Genomic DNA, 25,161 nt, shown 5'->3' on the forward strand with positions numbered 1-25,161 from the left:
CTCTTACTCAACATTACTTGTTTAGTTATATAATACTGTATGTTCTGCTATGTCATGAATGAAATCAAGCAAATAAAGGAAATCATTACCGGATAAACTCGGATTGTTAACAAATTGTTTAGCCTAGATAACGGTTTAACTTAAGGTTATAAACTTGACTTTTCTCCTCGACGATATTTCGCCTGACATGTGAGTTCTATAAAGCAATAAATATTTTATCAAAACACACGCTGATTTGTAGCTATCACCCCATAAAAAGATATCATTAAATAGTAAAAACAGCAGGGGGTAAATATTTAGATAGATATTTACAACTCGCATGCGCCGTGTCTGCAAATGTGTGTATGTGTGTGACTTTATATGGAGCTGTTTATATGCTTATTCGTGCTTTTTATTATTATGGTAGGGATTTGAACTTCAAAATCGACACTTTCACTATCTTCATATTATCTTTATGAGATAACCAGTAATTACTTAACAACCGTATTTTTCTTTAGGAAAGTACATATATGGTCGAATACGAGCAAGGATTGATAAGGCTCATACGCCGTGGCGTTCTTAAGGCACTAAAAGTTGGCAATGCGATTGTGTTTGCATTTTTAGGTTTCTGTATTTCTATGTATGTGTGCGTTTACTACTAGTCGCCACGGTAAGTTTTGATAAGACAAGCATTAATGCCTGCTTTATTTTCCTTTATAGTGGCTTGTAAAACCAGTTGGTAGAGATTAATTACGCCAATGCCATCGTGTGCTCATAACTGAGTATCAATAAACGACACGATCAAGCGGCTGAAAGCGACTTGCGTCGAGACGCAGTCAAAAGCGTCGCCCGACTTTTGCGAAAAGAAAGTTGGAAGGTAATAGTTCGAGACGCTCGTCAGTCGCTTTTTGAGACTCGTACGCTGAAGGCGGCATAACGCGGCTGTGGCTTTGCGCACTGCACTAGTTGTTGTTGTACAAAATTACTGTATAGTAATCATAACTTCGAAGTTGTAACAACAAGTCGACTAATAATCAATTGAAAGTGCGGCTAAGAGCAAGTGAACGCAGGCGGAATTTCAAATTAAACAAAAATATTTATATATTAACGGTAACTGAGCCGCGAGTATACGAGTATACGGAACGCAGACCGACAGTTATCAGGTAATTTAGGCAAGTTGTTACTGGAAATATAATAATATGTGTGTTTGTAGCCAAGCTTGTTCGGCTTGAAATGCCTGTGGCGTTTTGACACACTATACGCTTGCATATATATATTATATATGTGTATATATATTTATATATATACCTATATACTTCCAAGTGTATATCGCGAGCGTGGCTTGCTTGGTAGCTTCGGCTCGAAGCCGACTTTTTCAGCAAACAGTGCACTTGCACAGCTGAGCCGCGACAAACGTGTTTCATTTCGGGCGTTCAGCGCGGTTCCGTCTACGCACAGCGCAAAAACGATCGCGTCCAATTTGACTCAGTGTTACAGTACCCGGTTTGGTTTGGCTTTCGTTTGTGTCGGTTTTGCGGAAAATTACCCTGCGCCCGGTTCTGCGCGTGTGCAATTCTAACTACTGTCTCAAGCGTGTGTCGCAGATAAAGGAAAATTATATTTACAAGTGAAGGTCATTAATTAATTCTTAAGTATGCAAATCTGTTTCTTTTAATCGAGAAGAAGAAGGCAATAAAAGTGTGCTTAATTTTTGTTTGTGGACTGTGAGAAAGAGTGCAAAGAGTGACTTGTTATCTTATTATTCAAAGTAAAAAATGAATTGTGCCTACATCTCCAAATTCAGTGCCGAAAAAACATTTTAAATTCACAAAATTAGTTGCACGTTACTAAATAATAATTACAGGTTTCCAAAATAGTAACAACAAAGCGTTATTACTGTTAGAGTTAGCGAAAGTTATATTAAGTGGCTTCGAATAGACTCATAAAGCCACAAGTTACGAGTATAACGAACTGAAAACAGAACGTTGATAATTGTAATTGCGTAAACTCATTAGCTTATTTTAAACTTAAGAATAATTATTTTTAACCAAGCCTGCACAGAATCTAAACTACTCTTCAGAAGTGTATAGGAAATCGTTATCTTGTGTGGTTGGCAGTAGTTTGAACTGAACATTTGTCTCGCCAATAACAATGGCTCACTTCTTTGAAGTTTGATAAGCAAACCACAGTTGTTAATGTAATGAAGTCAATAATTTTCGCCATGCCTGGACTGCATATTTACCCTTTTGATAGCAAAACAGTAAAATATGTCGAAAATGCTGTTTTCGATTTTTCAACATCTATATGGCAACAAACAGAAACTATTCCAAACAAGTAAGGAAGGGCTAAATTCGGGGTAACCGAACATTTTATACTCTCGTAACTTGCAGGAATCAAAGCCGACGAAATTCCTTTAGGTGTTGGCAATATTAGAAAATGTAGCGAAAGGGTCAGTATTGTCAGAAAAAGATTCCATCTGAATTCCAATTGTATATCCCATACATTGGCCGATATTTTCGGTCAATAGTCAACTTTAGAAACTGGAATCCACAGATTTGGTACCCAGGGGCACACTTTAAAGGAATTGTTAGTTCAAATTTGTATCCCGTTATATTTATTACTTCTTGATTTGTATATTGGAAAGTGAAGGAATCAAATGGAATTTAAAATTGTGTTATATGGAAAGTGGGCGTGGTTTCATAGGAATATAAAAGGAATGTTACGTGCCAAATTTGGTCGGAATTGGTCTGTGTCGAATTTTCCAATTTGGTGACAATTAAGTAATCAGACTGATTCCATAAAAACCATATATTTTAAAATTATTCTACAACTCTGCCATCCCCTTCGCTTCGACTGCGATGTCCGCGAGTACCCTCGTCACGGCCGCCTGGATGTCCGTAATCGACTTAAAATGGGTTCCTTTGACCACCGATTTTGTTTTAGGAAACAAAAAAAGTCACAGGGTGACATGTCGGGCGAATAAGGCGGCTGTTGCAACACGGCGATCCTTTTAGAGGCCAAATACTGGGACACGCTGAGGGCGGTGTGGCACGGCGCGTTGTCGTGATGAAGGATCCAGTTACGAGCGATGTCTGGGCGCACCCTGTTGACTCGTTTTCGCAATCTTTCGAGTACTTGGCAATAGTAGACTTGATTCACAGTTTTCCCCGGTGGAACGAATTCTTTGTGGACGATTCCACGGCTATCAAAAAAGGCAATAATCATCGTTTTCACCTTCGACTTGCTCATGCGAGCTTTTTTCGGGCGGGGGGCGCGCGGAGACAACCATTGTGACCTGGGCACGACTAAGAGCACTATCACCATACACTCTTACAATTTTAGCGTACGTTGCCGAAGCTGTTTCGCCCAATCTGGCGGAAAATTTTATCGCGACGCGTTGCTCTTGATTTTGTTTTTCCATATTCGTGACGAGCACTACAAACACACGTCTACTCAACTTGACGCAGCAGGCGAACTAAACAAGCTAACAAACCTCGTAAATCCTTCTCATACCATCTCGGAGGTAAATTTTAACATCTTTGGCGTGTAGTTGTAGTTTTACACATTTCCGATTTCAGTCATTTTTATTTTGTCGGCAGGAGTTCTTATATTATTTGGGCCCCGCGAATTTGGTTGTTGTAGCCTTAGTGGTTTAGTATATGTATATGTATGTATATATATCAAACTTATTAGAGAGCGGAGCCACGCCCACTTTTTAAAATTTCTTTGTCCACATATGCCCTTGCTACTGCGATTTTATGTGCCAAATTAGAATTTTTTAGCTTAATTTAGTGCTTAGTTATAGCACTTTATAGGTTTTCAGCTGTTCAAATATTAAACAGTAAAGCAGTTAAGTGTGAAATTGACTGGGAAAAAAATTCCACAAGATCAGTCTTTGCCATCAAACGAAATTACTTAGTAAATAAATGAGCTCACCAACTGATCCAAAGAAATTAAATTTGGAATCAGCCGAAAAGAATGCGGTCTGCAACTCTACTAACAACAAATTTTAATTATTACCCATATTTACTAAGGGAACTTGGCTGCTAAGGCCTTCGTCCCAAATGAGAATTTAAATTTCCAATACTCAAACAATCTCCAACTGACAACGAAAGCGATAAAAAGTATTTGTTTTACGTATATGTCTTGAGTATGTATATGAGTATAGTTAACCTAACTTCGGCTTCAACAAAAATTCGACTTCATTTAATTATCACACACACATATGAGTTAATTTTAAGTTTCACTTTCTTCAATTTATGTAACAAATTCAACTATTGCATTAAAGGTCTTTTTGCCTTGTAAGCATAACCTTCATTATTTTCGAACATTCACTAGGCTTGTTTTAAGTGCTTTTGATTCCGTTACTTTGCTAATTACCTTTATTCTCTGCTTTATATGACGGGAACAGCTGAGTTATTCAGTTGAACTCAATACTAGAGCGTGAGAGGATAACTCATTAGTATTTAATGAACGTTTAGCAAGCTGAGTCTACAAATTTGATTATGCCAGTCTCTTTGATTAACACCGTTTGTATATTCGATTCACAATTTGGTAAAGTTTGACAAATTGCACAATAGAGAGCTCAATATGATTGTATAGGATTTTTTAAGAAATTTAATCATAATAAATTCTAACAAAAATAACTTGAGTTAGTTTCTTACATTTTTGTGAGATGAAACTAAAGAGAATGACATGTTTTTCTAATAAATCCCTACAATTCTCTTTCTTTTATACTTCATTCATATTTTTTAAGAAAGGGAATAGGTCAACTAAGAGCTGGACTTCTTCTAACAAGTGTAAGTTGGGGGTATTTGGTATATCAGAAATACATTATCTCTGTTTTTTTTTCTTTGGAACACAAAAAAAAAATGATTTACTAATAAATTGGTCAAAAAAAATATTGGAAATATATTAGTTGTTAATTGTACAGACAAAAATTAGTAAGACTGTGTTCATTGTTTTAAAAATCTTAATCTATTGTATGCCTTCCCCCTCAAACTGGGATTAGTTGGTCTCAATACACTTATGCCAACGTTTTCTTGAACACTCGAAAGAGTTGTTAAAGTCAATTTTCCACTTGACTCAAAACGGTTTCCTCGGAGCTTTCGTTTGAATCGAATCGCTTATGATGCCGTGATGCTCTCAGTATTTAAAATACAAAAGAAAAGAAAGGTTTCCGTAAATGATAAAGTGCGAAGGATAATATGACGCTAACTAATAAGAAAAGTTTCATTTTAGAGCAATCGACATAAGAATAACGTTCCCTATTCAACTTTCTATAAGTTCAGAGATAGAAGGTAAATGATCTCACACATGTTAGAAGTAAGAGCCACGCATATCAACTGTGAAAGTTTGCGGAAAATAATTAAATGTTTATGTGTTCGAAAATGTGACAAAAAAATGTTTAAAAATGCCAAAATTACGGTGTTTTTGAAAAAATTCTAATTTATCCAAAATGTTGTTAATTTTTGCCCAAAATGTATTTTGGATGAGAAAAACTGGTATGCCATTGTTTGAGAACTGTATACAGAACACGCAGAAAAAATTTGATAGGGATCGAATCATAGCCTCCGAGTAATTGTTTTGAAATATCGATTTACAATTCTATGCCATTATTTTTGGAGGCATAACATATCGAAATAAGAAATATAAAATACATATGTATGTATATATATTTTTTTTATTCACACTGGTTAAGCGCCTGAAGCATCAGCATTCAAGCCATAGAGTCGGGTGGCTACCGGATATAAAGTGATAAAGGAGATAAAACAGAAACTGCAAAAAGAAAACCGGTTTCAACGAAATGCATTTTCAGCCTCTGATTCGGATATGGATGTATATATATAGATATCTGCATACTTCAAAATTTATTGTATTATAATTAATGGTTTTGCCTTTGGCTTAGTAAAACAAACCGAGTTACATACACATGCATGTATACCGCTTTTAAATATATTTTTATATATACTTATGAAGCTGTGTGTTATATATGTATTGTTGAAACTTTTTCCGAAGCACGAAACATGTTTAGCAAAATAATAAATCATTTTAGAATTGTTAATAAGAAATATTAGTTTTTTTGTAATGAAAATGTTTCTGAAAAAGTAAAGTATTTTGAAACAGAATTTTTGCACTTCAATAAATGATTGTTATTTCTTAGATCAAAAATGAAAACTACTTACAAATTTACCAAGAAATTTGTATTTAAATAAAAAAGTCTCACAGTGGTACTCCCTCGTAAGACAAGGCCATAATTTATCTCTTCCACTGAAGAGCTTCTCATGCAATTCTTAGAGCCTGTGTACTTTTGTTTTTATTAAAAAAATATAGTAACGATTTTCATGTTTATATAACTGCATCCAATTAACACCAAATGTGTGACGTACGCAAGTCTGTATGTATGTGTGTTTATTTGGTAGCAACAATTGCAGTTGTTGACATTTATCTTGAGGCGATGAACTTTATTGCAAGTGCATAACTGTTTGCGTATGTAAATGAATTTTTAACTTCTTTTATGTGTATATACATACATATGTAAATAAATATATATATATATATATATATATATATATTTCTTTATGTAAATGTGTTAAAAAAGCAAAAAAATATAAAATTTGAATTCTCAGAAGTAACGCGTTAAATGCAAGCAGTGCAACGAGTAATAGCAAATTTCAAGTCGAGAAATGAAAAATCCCCCTTAAACGAGTTTATTTTTCAGCAGTAGATCTATGAAATATTAAAGAGCACTGCCTATAGAAGCTTGATATTGATGGCTAGATCCCCTGAAATGATTTGCAATAAAAAATAAAATATTAACACTGACTAAAAAAATATTTCGCCTATGCATTAATCGTCATATTCCTAGAAAAAGTAATTAAAAATTAGTCAATCTGCTTTAGATTGAGCTTAGAGCTTAACTTGTCTTAACTTATTAAAAACTCTAAACATTTTGGAGCTTGAGACAGCAGACGAAGCTTTACATAAAATATACTTCAGCTCGAAATTCGTACAAAGTTCATCAATCGTCGCTGGCTTGTTGGCATAGACTTGGTCTAGCCCCACAAGAAATAGTCTAACGGCGTCAAATCGCACGACCGAGGCGGCCAATTAACTGAGCCATTTCGTAAGATAACAAGTTCACCAAATTTGGTTTTCAATAAATCGGTTGTGATACGTATATTCGCTGTGTAGCTTATGGCGCATCCTATTGGAACCACATATTGTCCAAGTCCATATCATCCAATACCAGCCAAAATTGTTGGGCTATCATTGAGCGGTAGTGATTCTAATTCACAGGAACGTGACGGACTTGATCATCGCGGAAGAAGTACGACCCAATGACGCCGCCGGCTCATAAACTGCAACGAACCTTAATTTTTTCAGGATGCAACGGTGACTCATGGAGTACGTGTGGATTGCTGTCTGACCAATAACTCATATTTTGCTTATTTACGAAGCCATTCAGCTAGAAATTAGACTCATCGTTGAAGATGAATTTTTGATGAAAATCCGGATCATTTTCAAGTTGTTTCTCAGCCCTATTCACGAACATAAGACGATTCTGGTGGTCAAGCGGTTTCAGTTCTGTGGCAATTTAATCTTGTAAGGATCTAGGCTACAATCTTTTCGCAAAATTCGCCACAACGACATCACAGAGATGCCCAACGCTTGAGAACGATGTGTGAGAGACTGATTTGGGTCTTCTGTCTTTAAATTTGGTTTAGCGAAGCTTGAACAGTCACCGCGACTTCTGGCGAGCCATTTTGACTATTGGTCTTGGTCAAAATCTTTGGTTTCACCTATCTAAAAGCAAGTAGTTCAAAACACTTTTCGCTCGCATATTTCAAGCAAGATTTATGGAGTGTTTGACTTCAAGATAATTGAAATGAAAAATGATGAAAATTATTTCAGTAGACTAATAACAGTTAATGAGAAATAGAGCCTAAAATCTTCTGTGTACATTGAGCTTTTCGTAAAAAAAGATTTGTACTGAGATTTGTTACAAATATTAACAAGGCCTTAGCATCCCTAAGACGCATGCATCGAATTTAAGTATCTCATTATTAATTTAAGTTGAATAGATTTACAATTAAAATCCACTTTTTCACACCAGAAAAATCAATAATATGTATAATGAAGGAACGATAACAAATTATAAACTTACCTCAGTTAATATTAAATACTCTGAGCTGCATCATACATCTACATCGCTATAATAAAACGTTATCAAGTCTATTTTTTATTGATAACAAAAAATTTAGTATTGAAAATAACTTAAAAATTCTTCCATGAAGCGTGCAAGAGCATACAAATTGGCACGAGTTAAATGTCGCATTGAAAAAAGTTCTAAACTTTATAAATTATCCATAAAAAAAACTCATAAATTAGCAGGTCCCTGCTTATTACTGTTATTATGTTTTTCTCATACCAATTAACTGCTCTCCACTTTATTTTCTCTATCGAACTAATTGATTTTATGGGCAGTAAATTAAAATATGTTACTTTAGACGGTAATATATTTTCGATTTCTTGTTTTGGCTTAATATGATTTATAGATTTGCTTCGCTTATTGGCCATGCGATAAGCCTATTGCATTTGATGACAGACCAAGAATTCCCACCATTTACCAACGAAAGAGTTATCAAGAGTTGTTGATAAAGTTTATGACGTTAGACGAACATGCCATTATAAACATATGATTTTACAATATATCGCTACCTAAAATTCAAAATAACGTAACATCACTTTTCATAAGTTTGCAGGCGAAGGAAAAACGATACAATAGAAGCCAGTCATATTTTGTGCTAAATTTTCAAGTTGAGCTAGGTAATAGTTGCCGAAATACAGCATTGAGAACTTGTGCATTCAAGCTTACGATACATGAAGGGTTTAATCATAACCACATCATGAAGTTGTTAAACTTTATTAAAAAGCTCGAGCATATTGAATACTTTTTAGTAAATCTGACAACTATTGAGTTAGCTTTCACTTGAAAAATTTGTTTGTTAGTTTTATGTAAGTTGCCTTCGATTCGCCAAACAAATGAAGCGAAGCGAGTCGAACAAAAAACTAGTATAAATCGCATAAACTGGCCTAAATGAATAGTCACAGATTGCTAAGAGGTTATAAAACTCTTATTTGTTATACACTTACTATCTTTGAACGAAGTCAAGCTGATAACTTTATTGTGATTTTCCCTTATAACTTTCGCCTACATAGCAGAGTTAAGACGTATCCAATATGTCTATAAGTATTATACAAGTTAAGTGAAGAAGTTGTAAAAATCGCACGTGTTACATTTCCTACAGGTAACCCGGCATTTATGATTTTATTTAGTACAATTTGACTGTGATTATATTTATTATATTTAATTTTCCAGAACACGCTACTTTTGTAGCATCACCCACTGTGTCTCTATTTGTTTTAACGGTGGTTTGATTTCATAGTTATACCCTGAATATGTTTAATGAGTTTGGCACGAAGTTTTTAACAACCAGAGGGAAGAATCGGAACTCCTACATAACTATATGAGTAGGGTAACAACTTAAGTCGATTTAGTCACACCCGTCTGTCTGTCTCTATAGTTAGTCGCATAGTTTTTGAAATGTTGCAGCGTCATTTTCTCCCTAAAAAGCAGCCTAGTTTTCGGATTTGCTGATATCGAAGCACTACTGGATATAGCTCTTATACAAACTAAACGATCGGAATCAAGTCCCTGTATGAAAAACTTTTTGATTTGAAGAGATATTTTCAAGAAATTTGGCACTGATTATTATCCTGGGCAAGGCAACAGTTTTCAAAAATATTGTTCAGATCAGACCACTATAGCATATAGCTGTCGTACAACTAACCGATATACTAACCTATATACTAACCTATATACTAACCGATAAAAATCTAGAAAATGATCCTTTCATACTCTTTTATACTACAAGAAATTAACTGTGAAGGGTATTATAGTTGCGATGCAGTCGTAGTTAACTTTTTTTTTAATAATTTTTTGTTGACATTGCATGCTGGCGCAATTTAAAGAAAAGCTGTAAAGGTTGCAAAGTGGATTAAGCAACAGATGAAAACAACTACATGCGTTACAGCTATTTCCACACACCCACACACACATTGAAATACACTTATTTGCATGCAATGCATTTCATTGATGATCCACTGTTCCGTTGTTACTGTGGTTTGCTTTTGTAGTAGTTGGCAGCCACTTAATGAAATTGCCTGCTGGCAGCGCAGGCGCGAGTTAATGACTTTGTATACGTGTGTGTAGTGTGCAATAAACTGACTGCTCTGGCGGACGTAATCGCTCACATCATTACAATATTTATCTACATTTTTGTGATTTGCAAGCGAAATGTCAATAGCAATGTCATAATTTCTAAAAAACATGCAAAGTTTCTGGCGTTTCACGTGTGCCGCCGTTTTATGGCTATTTGCTTAGTTCTGTTATTGGCTTTTTTATTGTTGTTGTTGGGTTGTTTTTATTATCTTTTGTTGCGCTTTCTTTCTGCATGATAAATTTCGTTTGTTCGCTGATAAGTGCCCGACAGATTAAGTTAATCGCAATTGACTGAGGGAAATTATTAATATGTACATATGTATATGCCTTTAGATTGACGGAAAGATTTGCGTAATTTAGAGATTTCGTAATCGACATAAGGCTTAAAGTCATACAAATATAAAAAAGTCTATATAAATATGTATGTATATACATGTTAGTGTATAAGTCCATAGACAGTTTTACAATTTTTGCTAATAGCTCTCAAGGACAGTAAAGGTTGTAAAGATTAGTCAGCGGCGCATATATAGAAAAAGATTTGGCAAAAAATACGCCTCGAAAGATTATGCTGAATATTTGGTGAGATTGGAGAGGAATCATCCACTATGAGCTGCTCCAGCCTAGTCAAACGATTGATTCTACATTTTATCGCCAACAACTGATGAGATTGAACCAATCGAAAAAAAAAATAGCCAGAACTCATCAACAGAAAGTGTTTCGTCTTCCATTAGGACAACGCTAGACCACACACATTTTTGATAACTCGGCAAAAATAGAAAGAGAGCTTGGCTGGGAAGTTTTGAAGGATCCACCTCTACCCTGATCTTACACCATCGGACTACCATTTGTTTCGGTCCCTTAATAGAGGAAAGTTTGCTTCAAGAGAAGCCTGTGAAAATTATTTGTCGCAGTTTTTCGCCGAGAAACTATAAAAATTTTACACTGATGGAATATTACCCCGGCGGAAAAATGGCAAAAAGTGGTAGACCAAAATGGTACATATTTGATTCATTGACGTTCATTATAAATATAAAAAAAATATATTGAAGTTTGATTGGAAAAACGACAAGACTCTTTCGCCTACCCAATATTATGAGATTTAATGGCTTAAAGAATTCTTCTTTACTGGCGTAGACACCGCTTACGCGATTATAGCCGAGGTAACAACAGCGTACCAGTCGTTTCTTCTTTTCGCCACGTGGCACCAATTGGATATTCCAAGCGAAGCCAGGTCCTTTTCCACTTGGTCCTTCCAACGGTACTGCGTCGAATACTTTCAGAGCTGGAGTGTTTTCGTCCATCCGGACAACATGACCTAGCTTACAGAATTACTTTATATTATAAAAGTTAAAAAAACGGGAGATTGAAGCACGACTCGTTCCCTTTGTACTGATAGCAGGGTTAGAGTACTTTCCTTGCCACCTCAACAGGTTTACAGCTGGAATTCCGCTGTGGCCTGACACGATACTAGGTCTTCGCAGAAAGTGACGCGATGCCATTGATAACGAAGTTTGGCATTCTTTAATCATCCCTGAACACCCGGTTAGTGATATCAAAGCTAGTATTTGCGCCCTGCTATCAGTGTGGAGAGTTACTTCTCTGAAGGAGGCGACAGTTAATCTACCACTACCTTAATAGAAGCATTTTTAAAACTGAAGTTGATTGAGAGTTTTTGATAATATATATATCCTTCCACCAATCTTCTCATCAAGTTTTAAACTGTCCGTACATAAGATCATTGCTCTTCACTGGCAGGTATGTAGACAGAGAAAAAACCGCCAGTGTTTCGTTTGGCGACTCTTTTTACCAAAAGATCCAGTTTGAACCCAGAGCAGGCGAAGAGTACCGAATGTTCAGACACGTGCTTGAAGAAATGCTTATACAACCTATAAATATATATTCAATGATAAAATAGTGCAATTTTAAAGACCTCATAAATCATTTAAGCGTAAATATTGACCAAGATATATAAGATAAAGTTATATATATATAACTATAGCTGTTGTTTAGGTGGTTATTATTGTAGAACGAGTTGTATCAGTATACAACAAAGGTATTCCTCCTTCAATGCACTCACCTAACTGTTTTATAAGCAAATACAATTTATACGCGATATAAAAGAGAAAATAAAGTGCCGCCCTCCCCTTTTAAGTACTTTAAAGTCCATTTATCCACACGGTTTTTGTTCAATATTTTGCAGCACGAGTTGTCACAAATAATCACCCTTTCTCTAATTTTAGATTGCATTAAAATCTATTTCTGCTCGGATTTTATTTTCATTTTCAATTACCAACTTGATCTGTAATCACACATTTATCCAGACACGCGCTTGCCAACAATCTTATAATATATGTTTATTATACAAGTTCACAAACGTCTCTAAATATTATCCAACTCAGTAGCAGTTTTTTCATAATTTTCGTGCAAATTGTGCTGGGGAAATATTTGCATTATTAATAAAAACAAATCTTTATATGTGAGTGATGAATTTGTTACCGAAAAACAGCTGTGCTAAAAAGTGGTGACACGCTTCGTAGTAACATATTAAATATTTTAAACTTATTTTAGCAAACTATTAGCAAACATATGCTTTATATAATGTAAACTTAATTGCCTGCGTCAATATAAAAACTACGAAACCTAGGCTTAGCTTAAAGGGTTACATGGCCTCATATGAAAAATTAGTATTTTTTAACAGATATCGCTGCAGTCGAATACTCATATCTCCAGTGCTACCAATCACATTGTTTCATACCGTATAGCGTTAGAAAGGTGAAATTTTAAGCTTCATTTAACCAAAAAAAGTTAAATTCGAGTAAAGTGAAGAAAAAAGTTCCAGCTGTTCAAAAAGTATTGAAAATAATGAAGAAATTGTCTATATGTATATTGTGATATTTTTGTAGAACAAAGGGAAGAATGCCACGCATGCCACCATTATATTAAAAAATTATATTAAAATGATACTAAAGCTTATCGGGAAACCAAGTTAGTCTAGAACATTCAGTGGAGAGATATACAGTAGTAACTTTGCTACCGAATTTTATAATTTTTTGACGCCTAAGGGCATTTCATACCCTGAAAAGTGTAGTAACACCCAGAAGGCAACGTCGAAGGTTCTATGATCGTTAAAATTGTACCAATAAATTTAAAAGTCCTTCCAGAAGCCTGTTCGTGAAATAAAATTCATATACATTAGACTCATGTTGAACTAAAAATATATATATTTATTTGCAATTTGTCTTTCATTACAGGAAAAGCAGTTCGTATGACTTAACCAGAACTTCAAATTTTATTCCAAATAATCGAAACGACAATCACAAAGCGGCGAATTGCTCAACAATTTCTGGTTTGCAGCGCAATTATAAAATCAGCAATACTTTTGCAATAAATCAGTCGTAAGCCACGGGGTTCGAAGCCACCAAACCGCAATGGAGGACGTTGTGAAAAGCGAAAAATTCAATGGGCATAAAATGGAAATTGCGCACCATGATCCGTAAGTCTAAGCAGCAAATGCAAAATTCGTATGCAAAGTACTTTATACCAGCAATTAGTGGCACCAATTATCGATTAACACATTATGTATAAATATATAAATGCATATGTATATAAGTTGGTATATATTATTTGTAGCTGTATGTGTCCATTTTTCATTATCTTTTGTCTACCCTCGTAAACATTTTATTATTACTTAATATCTGCATATTTGAATTCCGCCACTTCGTCATTAACTCTCCGTTTCGATGAAAAGTTGTTTGACCAGAAAGCCAAGACACTGCAGATCGCCTTCTGAATAGACAAATGTTCCGCATGTCTAATGCATAAACCGCAAGATAATAGGCACATACTTATGTGAACCAGTAAATATTGGTACATTGCTGGGTACAGTGGGTCGTATAAGAAAAATGTGTACATAAAAATCTATAGATGATGGCTTTTATCAAACAAATGTCAAATGAATGGCAGATAAGTCCTGTCAGTTTAATGATCGATGGCTATTAATAAACAGATGCCATATATAAATAGTTTCTGTCAGCTGTCAGTCACATAACTGCTGTCAAAGTTAAGTTAAATATAGTTGTCAAACGGATGTCTTATGGTCGGATAGCTCTTGTCAAAGGAATGTCAGTGAGCTGCTGTCAAAAATATGACTTATTGTTATGAAAAGTTTTCTGTCAAAAACATATTTGAATGGATGTAATACATGTGAGGAGGCATAGCATCTATCAAAGGGACCTCAGATGGTTTCTGTCATTTGGATGATTATTTTTTTTATTTGACGGAAGAATCAAGAATTTATAATTGCCGTAAAAGTCGTTTCTCCATACTGAAATCGAATATCAAGAGGATATAAAATTATTTAGGTATGTGAAAGCCTCTTTCATGATATCTTTAATGTCAGAGTACCAAGTACCAAGTTTCTCAAACACTTCTTCAATGGGCATATTTCAATATTTTATTTTAGGAGATTAACTTCATTTTTTAATGTAGTAAGCTTTTTAAAATTTTGCTCTGAATTAAATATTTCTGGTAATCTAATACTGCATTTATATAATTAAATAAAAAAATTGGAAAAGGTGGCAACACTTACAGAATTCTTTCTAATTTAGGTGTTATAAGATGTTTTAACATTTATAGTGTAATAAATTATTTATTTTATCAATTTAATTTGATATAAAATTTTGAACAGATGGTAACACTTCTTAAAAATACTTTTACTTTTAAGACTACGTAAAGAGCTTTGGAAATCAATAATAAAAAAATTTGTAGATTTCATGAAGTTAATTTAAAACAAATTTTTAAACAGCTGGCAACTCTTTTCAAAAATAATTTCAACTATAAACTTTTCAAAACACCTTTATTTGAATAATTTTATTTTATAATAAATCCTTCATCTTATTAATTTTATGGAATAAAAATTCCAAGCAGGTGGCAACTCACCAAAACTTTTAATAAGAATTTTCCAAAAAAAAATGTTTAATTTTATTAAAGATTATGACAAGTTAAACAAATACATATTTTTGCTTTGATACTTTTTTATAAAAAGATGGCAACCCTCTAAACAACTTTTTGAAAATAATTCAATTTTATAAAAAAATATTACAAAATCAATATTTTTCTACAAAAAAAAAATTTTTGTATAAACATGTGGCAACCCTCTAAACATCTTTTTCAAAAAAATTAATTTTACGGCAATTAATTTTATAAAAAATTGTTACAAAATCAATATTTTTCTACAGAAAAAAATTTTTGTATAAACATGTGGCAACACTCCTAAATTTTTAATGTCGGATTTTCAAAAAAAGATTTATATTTTTATAAATGATTGACAAAGTTGAAAATTTTTTGAGTTTTTTTCTATAAATACGTACCACTGTGCGGTATAATCTCAAACAAAAATTCGCCATACAAAAAAAATATTTGCCTCCAACAAACAATTTCAAATTGCTTGCGAGCATAAACTACATATTTTGCAATATTTCTTACTAATAACTCATTCATACTAGATATGTTAATATATAGAGCATTTATACATATACATATACATATGTATATAAGTAAATATAGAACTAAACAGTATTACAAAAAACCAATCCATGGAAACCGGTCGCTTAACTAAGCAAAAGCAACAACAATGATAACAATGCGCTAACACTTTCCTGTTCACCCGTTCATTAAACCCGCCGCCAAAGCGGGTAAACATAACCGAGTAACTTCGAGCAACATTGTTGTCTTAACGAAAGCGAAAGCTAGACAGAATTGTCTAGCAATTAGAACTGTTGACTGAAGCCCAGAATTGTCTAGTCGAGTTGTTGACTTGAGCCCAGTAATTTGTAGGTTCCGCAGGCATTCATAAGTGTGCATACAAATCTACATACATATATGTATATGATTGTAATTTGAAGGTGTGCGGCATGCAGTCGGCCTTGAATGCCGTTGCAGCTGATCAAACATGGTGGTTTTGGTATGTGTGCCACCCACAACGCTTTGTTTCTTTCAGCGACATACCACAAAATCGCTAATAATATTTACAAAGTCATTCTTTTACTCAGCTGTTTTATTAAGGGCTTTGAGCAAATTTTGCAAAAGAACATAAGTTGAAATCATGCATTTGAACAAAGATTTAGATAACATAAGTTTAAATTATTTATCTTTTGTATACAGTTATATAAAGACAGCTAATTTCTTCACCAAGTATCATAATTGTCCCTAAGTAGCCTTTTAGAAAAGATTTCGATGTAATAGTTAGGCTAAGTCAGGTCATAAGGTTGATACAAATTTAATGAATCCTTGTTTGTTCTTTGTGTTACCCATAAACTCCCGAAAGTAATCCCCTGATCCTCATAGGTGGATGATGCGTTTCGACCTTCCCCCGAAATTACTAAGGCGGTTATCAACCCCAGAAACTACGCTAGATTCGCCTAAAGATTCAATCTCAGTCTGACAAAAGCCGGTTAATAGAGAAGAAAGTGACAAGACTATTTCATATCGCTTTCATCCACACAGCTTTGGCAAAAAGCCGACAAAATATTTAGCCGCACTGTGAGCGAACCTATTGAATAGTGTTCAATCAGAACACCTATAATTACAGCGAAATTGACTTCGCTAAGATTTAGTAGTTCGAGTAACCTCTTACGATTTACTCTGAACCAGAATGATCTTTGCTGACCAGAAATTGTGGAAAGAGTGCGTTCATGTCCATCGACTTTGCAGTTTTCGGCTATAAGTAAATAATGGAAGAAACGTGAAGCTGTTGCATATGAGGAGCTTTGCCTACAATATTGGGTTCCATTTGATCTAATTAAATCAGATTTTTGAATTAGCTAACGAGTCAAAAAGGAAAAATCAAATAATAATTTAATAAGGCAATTAAGACAAATTACGATTAAATAAAGGAAAAACGGATGTGTTTGGATTTAGAATTCACTTAAATTAATTTCTTATATAATTTTGGCCTTTCTTCCTTTGTATGATTTCAGTTTTGAATTTCTCATATATAATACTCACCTTAATTTAGCAACAATTTTTGAATTATTTAACACACTCTCTCCTTCTTTCAACAGCAACGAAATAGTCGAAGCTGAACCGCTCTCATGGAAATTTTGGAAGAAGCGTCGCTATGTTGTCGTCTTCTTGGCATTCCTCGGATTCTTCAATGTTTACTCGCTGCGCGTTAACCTCAGTGTGGCCATAGTGGCAATGACTGAGAATCGCACAGTGATCGATGATGCTGGCAATATTTCGTATGAACAAGATTTTCCTTGGGATTCGAAGCAGCGGGGGCTGATATTGAGTTCATTCTTCTACGGTTACATAACAACACAATTTATTGGCGGTTTTATTGGCGCCAAAATCGGTGGCAACATTGTGAGTGAATGCACATGAGCTTCGAGTTTATGTTAACATGATTGTCAATCTTAATGTATTTCTTTTTATATTTGCTGCTTTTAGGTATTTGGCTTGGGTATCGGTACCACTGCGCTGCTGACGCTACTCACACCCTTGGCCGCTAAGCATAGCTTGGAAATGTTTCTTGCTGTGCGCATCATTGAAGGTGTTTTTGAGGTGAACTTCTAAGAATTTTTTTTTGACTACGAAGAATCGCAGAGGTTTCTTGGGGTGTGACCATGTTTGAGTACCCAAGCTTATAAAAAATTATATAATTTTTAATATCGTCCATATTTTGTAAGAAAAGCTCCAATTAGATACGTGTATAAACCTTAAAGCTCACGGACTTTAAGCGAACTCCAGAGTTTACCGACTTGAAAACTCTATCATGCTCTGTTCACTTGTTATAGATATCATCTAATACACTTAGATGAAAATTTTTGCCAGAAAGGTCGAGGTAACACCTGGGTCTACTTCATCAAAATGTTCAATTAGCGTCGAACTTTAGAGCAACCAGCTATAAAAGCTCATTTATATCAGACAAAAAAAGTCTAGGCTCCAACCGAACCATTTTTCAAATGTCTCTACCATTTCTAGAACCAAGTCCATCTCTTATTTGTGAATTACTAAACTGGTTCCCATTTCTCAAGATAGAAACCTGCCCACTCTACATTCTGAAGAATAAAGATTTTAAGATAAGCTTACCTAACTTACTTCTCATTTAAGTAGCCTGAAATTCGCAGTCTACCGATCATTAGTTCTATCAAACAAACATTAGGATTATATTACACGAGTTCTACAACCTTCTAACCTTACTAACTTCCCTCGTATTCTTTCAAGGGCGTCACCTTCCCCTGCATACACGCTGTCTGGTCGCGTTGGTCACCACCGCTGGAACGTTCGCGCATGGCCTCCATTGCCTTTGCGGGCAATTACGCCGGCACCGTTATAGCTATGCCTTCGTCGGGTCTTTTAGCCTCGGCTTACGGCTGGGAGAGTGTCTTCTACGTATTCGGCACAATAGGTTTAATATGGTTCTTCATATGGATTGTGGTGGTGCGTTCGGGTCCAGATCGTGATCGTTTCTGTTCGGACGACGAACGTGAATTTATACAAAAGAAAATCGGTTATGGCGGCAATAAGCAAATTAAACATCCCTGGAAGGCGATATTCACCTCGAAACCATTCTATGCTATTGTTGCTTCACATTTCTCCGAAAATTGGGGTTTCTACACGCTGCTCACGCAACTGCCCACATTTTTGAAAGGTTTGCGTAGATTAGTTTGATACAAATAGTTTTGTGATCGCAACTTTTCCAACATTTTAGATACACTCAACTTCAATCTGGATAAGACTGGCTTCGTTTCGGCTGTACCCTACCTGGCTATGGGCATACTGCTCGGTGTCTCCGGCTACTTGGCTGATTGGTTGCAGATTAAGAAGATCTTGACCACCACGCAAGTGCGTCGCTACTTCAATTGCGCTGCCTTCCTCGCTCAGACCATTTTTATGATACTCACGGCCTACCTCTCGGATCCAACATGGTCGGTGGTTTGCATTACCATAGCTGTGGGATTGGGTGCTTTCGCGTGGTCGGGTTTCGCGTGAGTGTCTTAAAAGTTGCTCTATTAAATTCATCAAACTCATTGAACTTTTCGTGTGTTTTAGTGTCAACCATCTGGATATCGCACCACAACACGCCAGCGTTTTGATGGGCATCGGCAACACGTTCGCCACCATTCCCGGCATTGTCAGCCCCCTGTTGACTGGCTACTTGGTCACGGAAAAAACGGCTGAAGAGTGGAAAGCGGTGTTCTTCATTTCGGCCGGTATCTATCTCATCGGTTGTATCATCTATTGGTTATGGGCTTCGGGTGAACTGCAAGAATGGGCGAAGACACCCGAACAGAAGGCGTCAGAGGCTGAGGAACGTCAACGTGCTGTGTTGGCTAAGAGCAATGGCAAGGAGGGTTATGTGAATGCCGCAGCTGAGCTCAAGGAGCAATAATTCATTTTTACATACACACGAACATACATACATACATTACCACATATATTCATAGATGTGTGTACATACGGAAAAGTTGTGATACAGAGTGTAAGAAGCAGCGTAGAGGCGAATCTTGTGCATATCCCTATAAATTTGTCCTAATGACGTAATAACTAGTTAAGTGAAAATGTTTGTAGATATACGCCTAGCTTTAGTGTAAGTGTTGAGTGAACAAATCATATTTGAACGACAATCGAAAGTAAATATATCAAGTATTTTTAAAGAAGAATGTTGACTTGTTTATTTCAAGGCCTAAAAGTATGCAATATAATAAAGTATTTCTTATAGTGCAAAGATATTGCCCCGTAGGAAATTGGAAAGCGTAGTGATTATGTAGGTTATATATGCACATATATTCCTTATTATAAATATATAACATTCTGAAATCTCACTTGCAAAAATGTAAAAAAATTACTAAACTTCAAAACAATTTGATTGATTGCTTTCTAAAAGCAGCTCTCTACTGCGTTCGAGTACACTCTCAGCTATGGCTGCTATGTCTTCTTTACTGCGTTCATTCAGTCGAATATTATCCAATAATGAATTCGAAAATTCGAAATACTGTTTTCAGAGTCACTGAAGACATTTTGTCCGAAACCGATGGACCGGTCGACCTAAAATTTTTTCACAAGCTTCTTACCTATATTTTAAGATAGTAACAGAAAGAATAAAATTTTAAAATTTTTTTTGCGGTTAATGAAGTCTAAGCAGAGACTAAACTCAAATGTTTCTCAAGTAGGGTGAAAAGGAAGGCATTAGATTTATATCAATTTACCCTGATTTATTTAGTGTGAGTCCATTTAGTCATGCCCGTCTCTTTGTTCATTTGTATGTACTATATTTCAACTAGTCCCTCTGGTTTTGTTCTCAGAGAAAATAGCATAGTGTGTCAAATTTGGTCTTAAATTCCTGACGAAAAAATATTTCACAAAGAGAGAAATGAAATGATGTCTAAAAAAACTACATAAAATCATACTGTATGATCGAAATATGCAAAACCGTAATATAACTAAGGGAAATTTTCCATGAAGTGCTTTCAAGTTACCACTTGATACCCCTACAAAACAGTTCTAAGCGCTCTACACAGCGCACTGCAGGCTCAAGCAACACTTGTTCAACATGGCCATGGTGTCTGCCGGTTTTGCGATATGCAACAGGAAACTCGAGATCACCTGCTTCTAGACTGCCCAGCCATTTGCAGAACCAGGCTCAAATCCCTAGAATCCATCTACGTGGACCAGGATCACATCACCTCAGCCGCGCCCAGTAAGCTCCAGGAATTATTCGCAGTAATGGACCTTTGTGACCATATATGATATAGAGGAAGCCACAATAGGCCATAGGTCGCAGTGCAAAACCTCAATTATTTTCTATCTATCAAGTTCTTAGGTCATTAGTGTACTCCTAATGGCAAGAACATCATAATGTCTGCTAATGAAAAAACCCAGCATTTAAAGAGTTAGCACCGGCGTTGACAAATCGGTAATTCAGTACGGCTTGACTAAACACAATGCTTGCAGACATTCTCAATATATTTAAGCCATTATAATCAATAATATATCAATAATATTGAAGAACTATCAAATCATGGAACACCTCATTTCAAAAATCCCCAAAAAAAAGTCAAAAAACCCACCAAATGGCAAACAAAAATACAAACAAAATAATTGAAAAACCTCAACAACAACAACAGCAACAATTGAAAAATCTTAACACCAGCAACAACAATAAAATTGTATAACAACAAATCACAAAGGCCAATACACTCGGTTGGCGTGAAAAATGCCACGCAAAAGAGTTCATATTTACAAATGCGCGAAAATTTAAGCGCAGCTAATAAAATACACGCACACAAACAGACACACATACATGCGCTTGAGAGTATGAAATATGCAAATCCATACGCGTGTGTGTGTGTGTTGAAATGAAAAATACTACACACCTTTATAAATACAAATGTAAGCCCAAAACAATTCACAAGATGCGGCTGAATTTGGCACACCGCCAGCCCGTAACAACAACAACACAAACACTGCAACAACAACGAGCACGAATTTTATTGAAATTAATTGGCAAATTTTTGGAATTCCAACGGAAAATGAGCGAAACTGCGAGCTGCACATCATCAGCAGAAAATGAGTTGGAACATTGGGCCGCCGGGAAGCCGTTGCCGCTGGCGGTGGCGGTGGTGTGTAAGGTGTTGAAGGCTGTTTACATTAGCATGCTACAATGTTCGTGTGTGGACTTGTGCGTGCTGTGGCTGCTGTAATAATGTATTAAGGGTCTAAACAATTTATTTTTCTGCTTAGGATTTGCGTGGGCCACTTTTGAGGGCCTTTGTGGCGATATTTTTTGTAGCCTGTTTTGGGTTTGGGTGTTTGTGCACAGAAAAAGAATTTTGGAATGTTTTTTAAATGTAAGTATGCGTATTACAATGGTATTTGTGGCATGATTTGATTTATAATAGTGAGTAGGTGTTTGCTAGATTTTATAATTTATAGTACCGAAGCCATCAGAAATCAAGGGCGAAATAAATTTATAAAATTAAGAAAAATCCGTATTCAGATATCTACATAATTTTGAAGGCTTTCAGTTCTGTGGCGGTTGTATACTTTTAAACTATAAGGCTCTTATACTTTCCATACACTAAAAACTCTTTCGCTTGCGCGTGCGTAGCACAAGAGTTGGACTTACCATGGAACGGGGATAAGAGCATTCACCACCATGACAGTATGTTGTTGTTAACATTGGCATAAAGACATGTTGTCTGAGAGTCCCGTTTGGTTAATGGGCTGTCAATACTTTCAAATGATGCAAGACACTCGGTTTTCTCGATTCCAAGTTGTATCAAAGCACTTTCCAGTTAATCTCGACTGACATGCCAATAGCTGGTCAACTGATCAGCGTATTCTGCAATAGATTGCCTTATCTGTTGTAACCTTATTTTATTTTTACAAAGTGCCTTTTCACCAACTGAGATTTTTGAGTCACATTCCAGCCAGTTCCTAATCGCCTCTTGTTATACTGCGTGAGCCATTAATTGGCGAGTTGTTTGCCAAAGTCTCTTGAATAATCTTTTATGATCCCGACTGGTTACTCAAGATAGCTTTGACGGTCACTGCAAGTGGAAGCGTAATTTCATTGCTCAATATATAGCGAAAAAACAGCGTTAAAAGCACGCTCAGAACGAAGTAGAAACTCGACTTGCACTCTTGCTTTGTGAGAGCACTCATAGGCAACTCAGTACAAGAGAACTGTGGAACGTCATTTCAAGGTCCTTACGTACAGCTGAAAACGAAACCATTAATTTTCGGAAAATGCAAAAGAACGGCTGGTATGACGAGGAGTACCGTGTTGCAGCGGAGAGAAAACGGACAACCTACCTCGCAACGTTACGATGACCACAACGCGTGAGGGATGGGTTAGATACCGAGAGTTGAAGAGGCAAACAAGACGTATTTGCAGACAGAAAAAGAGAAAAAACGTGGCGGCTCACAGAAGGTTTCAAGACCGGAGCATACTCTAGTAAAAGCCCTAGTGGTTACCTAGACCCGCGAAAAAATAATCGACACACTTCACCTCTTCGTCGATTTTAAAGCTGCTTTTGACAGCACAAAAAGGAGCTGCCTTTATGCCGCGATGTCAGAATTTGCTATCACTGCAAAACTAAAACGGTTGTGTAAACTGACGTTGACCAACACTAAAAGGTCCGTCCGGATCAAGAAGGACCTACCCGAGTCTTTGACACCAAACGAGGTTTCAGACAAGGCGACTCCCTTTCGTGCGATTTGCTGTCTCACTCGCGACTTGGCTCCCACATCACTGTTGACAGTCGTAACTTCGAAGTTGTAAATAATTTCGTATATATTGGAACCAGCGGTTTCGGTTAAATCCAACAGAATAGCCCTTACCAACAGGTGTTCCTTCGGATGGAGTTCTACGTCGACGAATAAAGACCAAACTCATATAAGTCACTCAGGTCAGGGGCATTGACGATAACAACATCATACATCATGACATAGTTCAGCGAATTAAGAGACAGCGATTATGCTGGCTAGGTCATGTTGTCCGACTGGACGAAAACACTCCAGCTCTGAAATTCTTAAGATCAGCCCACTCTAGTTTATAGCTCTAATACAAACAGCCCGAACGAAATCAAATTCTTTTATAGAAAACTTTCTTATTTGAGAAGTTATTTTTACAAAACTTGGCATGGTTTATTATTCAAAACAAGTCAACAATATCCGAAGAAATTGTACAGATCGGACTGTTAAAGCATATAGATGTCGTATAAACTGACCGATGAAAATCAAGTTCTTGTGTGAAAAGCTTTTTATTTGACGAGGTCTTTGCACGAAACTTAACTCATAAATTGTTATCTATTGCAAGGCTATAATCTCTTATTATATTTGTTTAAATTAGGCTACTATAGCATATAGCTACCATGTAAACTAACTGATAAGAATGAAGTTGAAAATGTTTTTATACGCTTTTATGCTATAAGAAAAGCACACGTGAAGGGTAGAATGGTATTGGCGCAGGCGAAGTTAAAGTTTTCTTGTCTCCTCTTCAGTTGAATAAACTAACACAATTCCTCATACGCCGTGTAGCACCGTCACCTAAGTATCTATCCTACATTGCAAACTTCAAAGAAACTGGGGACCTTTTTTTTTTAATAAAAATCTGTCGCTTTGTATATGAAGTGTAAATGTAATAAGTAGTCAAAGTAAACAAAAAATTTACAAAAATCAACACCGATGCACTCACCGCTGTCACAGACATCAACAATGTATGAACAATTTGGCCAAACTGCAACTAAGAAAGAGGCCTCAGCGCAGTAAATCATGCAAGTGGCGCCAGCTGCCACAATCGTTGCATTACCAACAGATGCGTGGCGAACACATGTGCAAACCGAAACCACACACATACACACACGCAGAGAAAACACAGCGCAACATAAGCGGAGAACCGTCATCGCGCGGCGACGCAGGGGAAGCGGCTGAAGTGTGTCACTCACGCGGAAAATGTCGCAGCAAAAGTTTAGCGCCAGTCACGCACTTTGGTTGTTGTTACACCAGTGTTGCTGTTGTTGTTGTTGTCATTATTAAAATCACCAATGCAGCCAGCACTAATGCACGAAAATGAAGCGAGTAATGGGTGTCAGCCGAGCGCTGTCACTCGCGGCGACACTGCATTGCCGCCATTGTTGTTATTATTGCTGTTGTTGCCATTAGTTTATGCCGCTTTTGTCGCCTGTGGATTGATCTGGGGAGCAGCGCCAGCAACAGTTGGCGCTTTTGAAGTCATTTTTCGAAAATGAAAATGTTTTCGCTGCTTCGTCAAATGGCTTTTGATGCGTCGTGTAGAGTTGTATTTGGGCCAAACGCTAATAGTTTGCCGTCACCCACATTTACCACTGCGAATTTCATTTGCACGCGTACGTGTGTGTGTGCGTTTGTGC

The 25,161-nt window shown here is 36.1% G+C and overlaps 1 protein-coding gene across 3 annotated transcripts; it reads left to right on the forward strand.

Moving 5' to 3' along the window:
• Positions 1-879: 879 nt before the first annotated feature.
• Positions 880-19,929, forward strand: LOC105233004 (sialin). 3 transcript variants are annotated; one of them, XM_011214924.4, is made up of 7 exons: positions 880-1,612; positions 13,516-13,757; positions 17,326-17,629; positions 17,714-17,827; positions 18,491-18,917; positions 18,978-19,254; positions 19,319-19,929. In XM_011214924.4, the coding sequence occupies exons 2-7, from the start codon at positions 13,693-13,695 to the stop codon at positions 19,656-19,658; spliced, it is 1,527 nt and encodes a 508-aa protein (XP_011213226.2). In that variant the 5' UTR covers positions 880-1,612; positions 13,516-13,692; the 3' UTR covers positions 19,659-19,929. The 3 variants fall into 3 exon arrangements, with proteins under 3 accessions (XP_011213226.2, XP_011213227.2, XP_049313286.1); XM_011214925.3 differs by having other exon boundaries at positions 880-1,142; XM_049457329.1 differs by having other exon boundaries at positions 1,343-1,631.
• The last annotated feature ends 5,232 nt before the right edge of the window (positions 19,930-25,161 follow it).

Source organism: Bactrocera dorsalis, chromosome 5, assembly GCF_023373825.1.
Source record: "Bactrocera dorsalis isolate Fly_Bdor chromosome 5, ASM2337382v1, whole genome shotgun sequence".
Taxonomy (NCBI): Eukaryota; Metazoa; Arthropoda; class Insecta; order Diptera; family Tephritidae; genus Bactrocera; species Bactrocera dorsalis.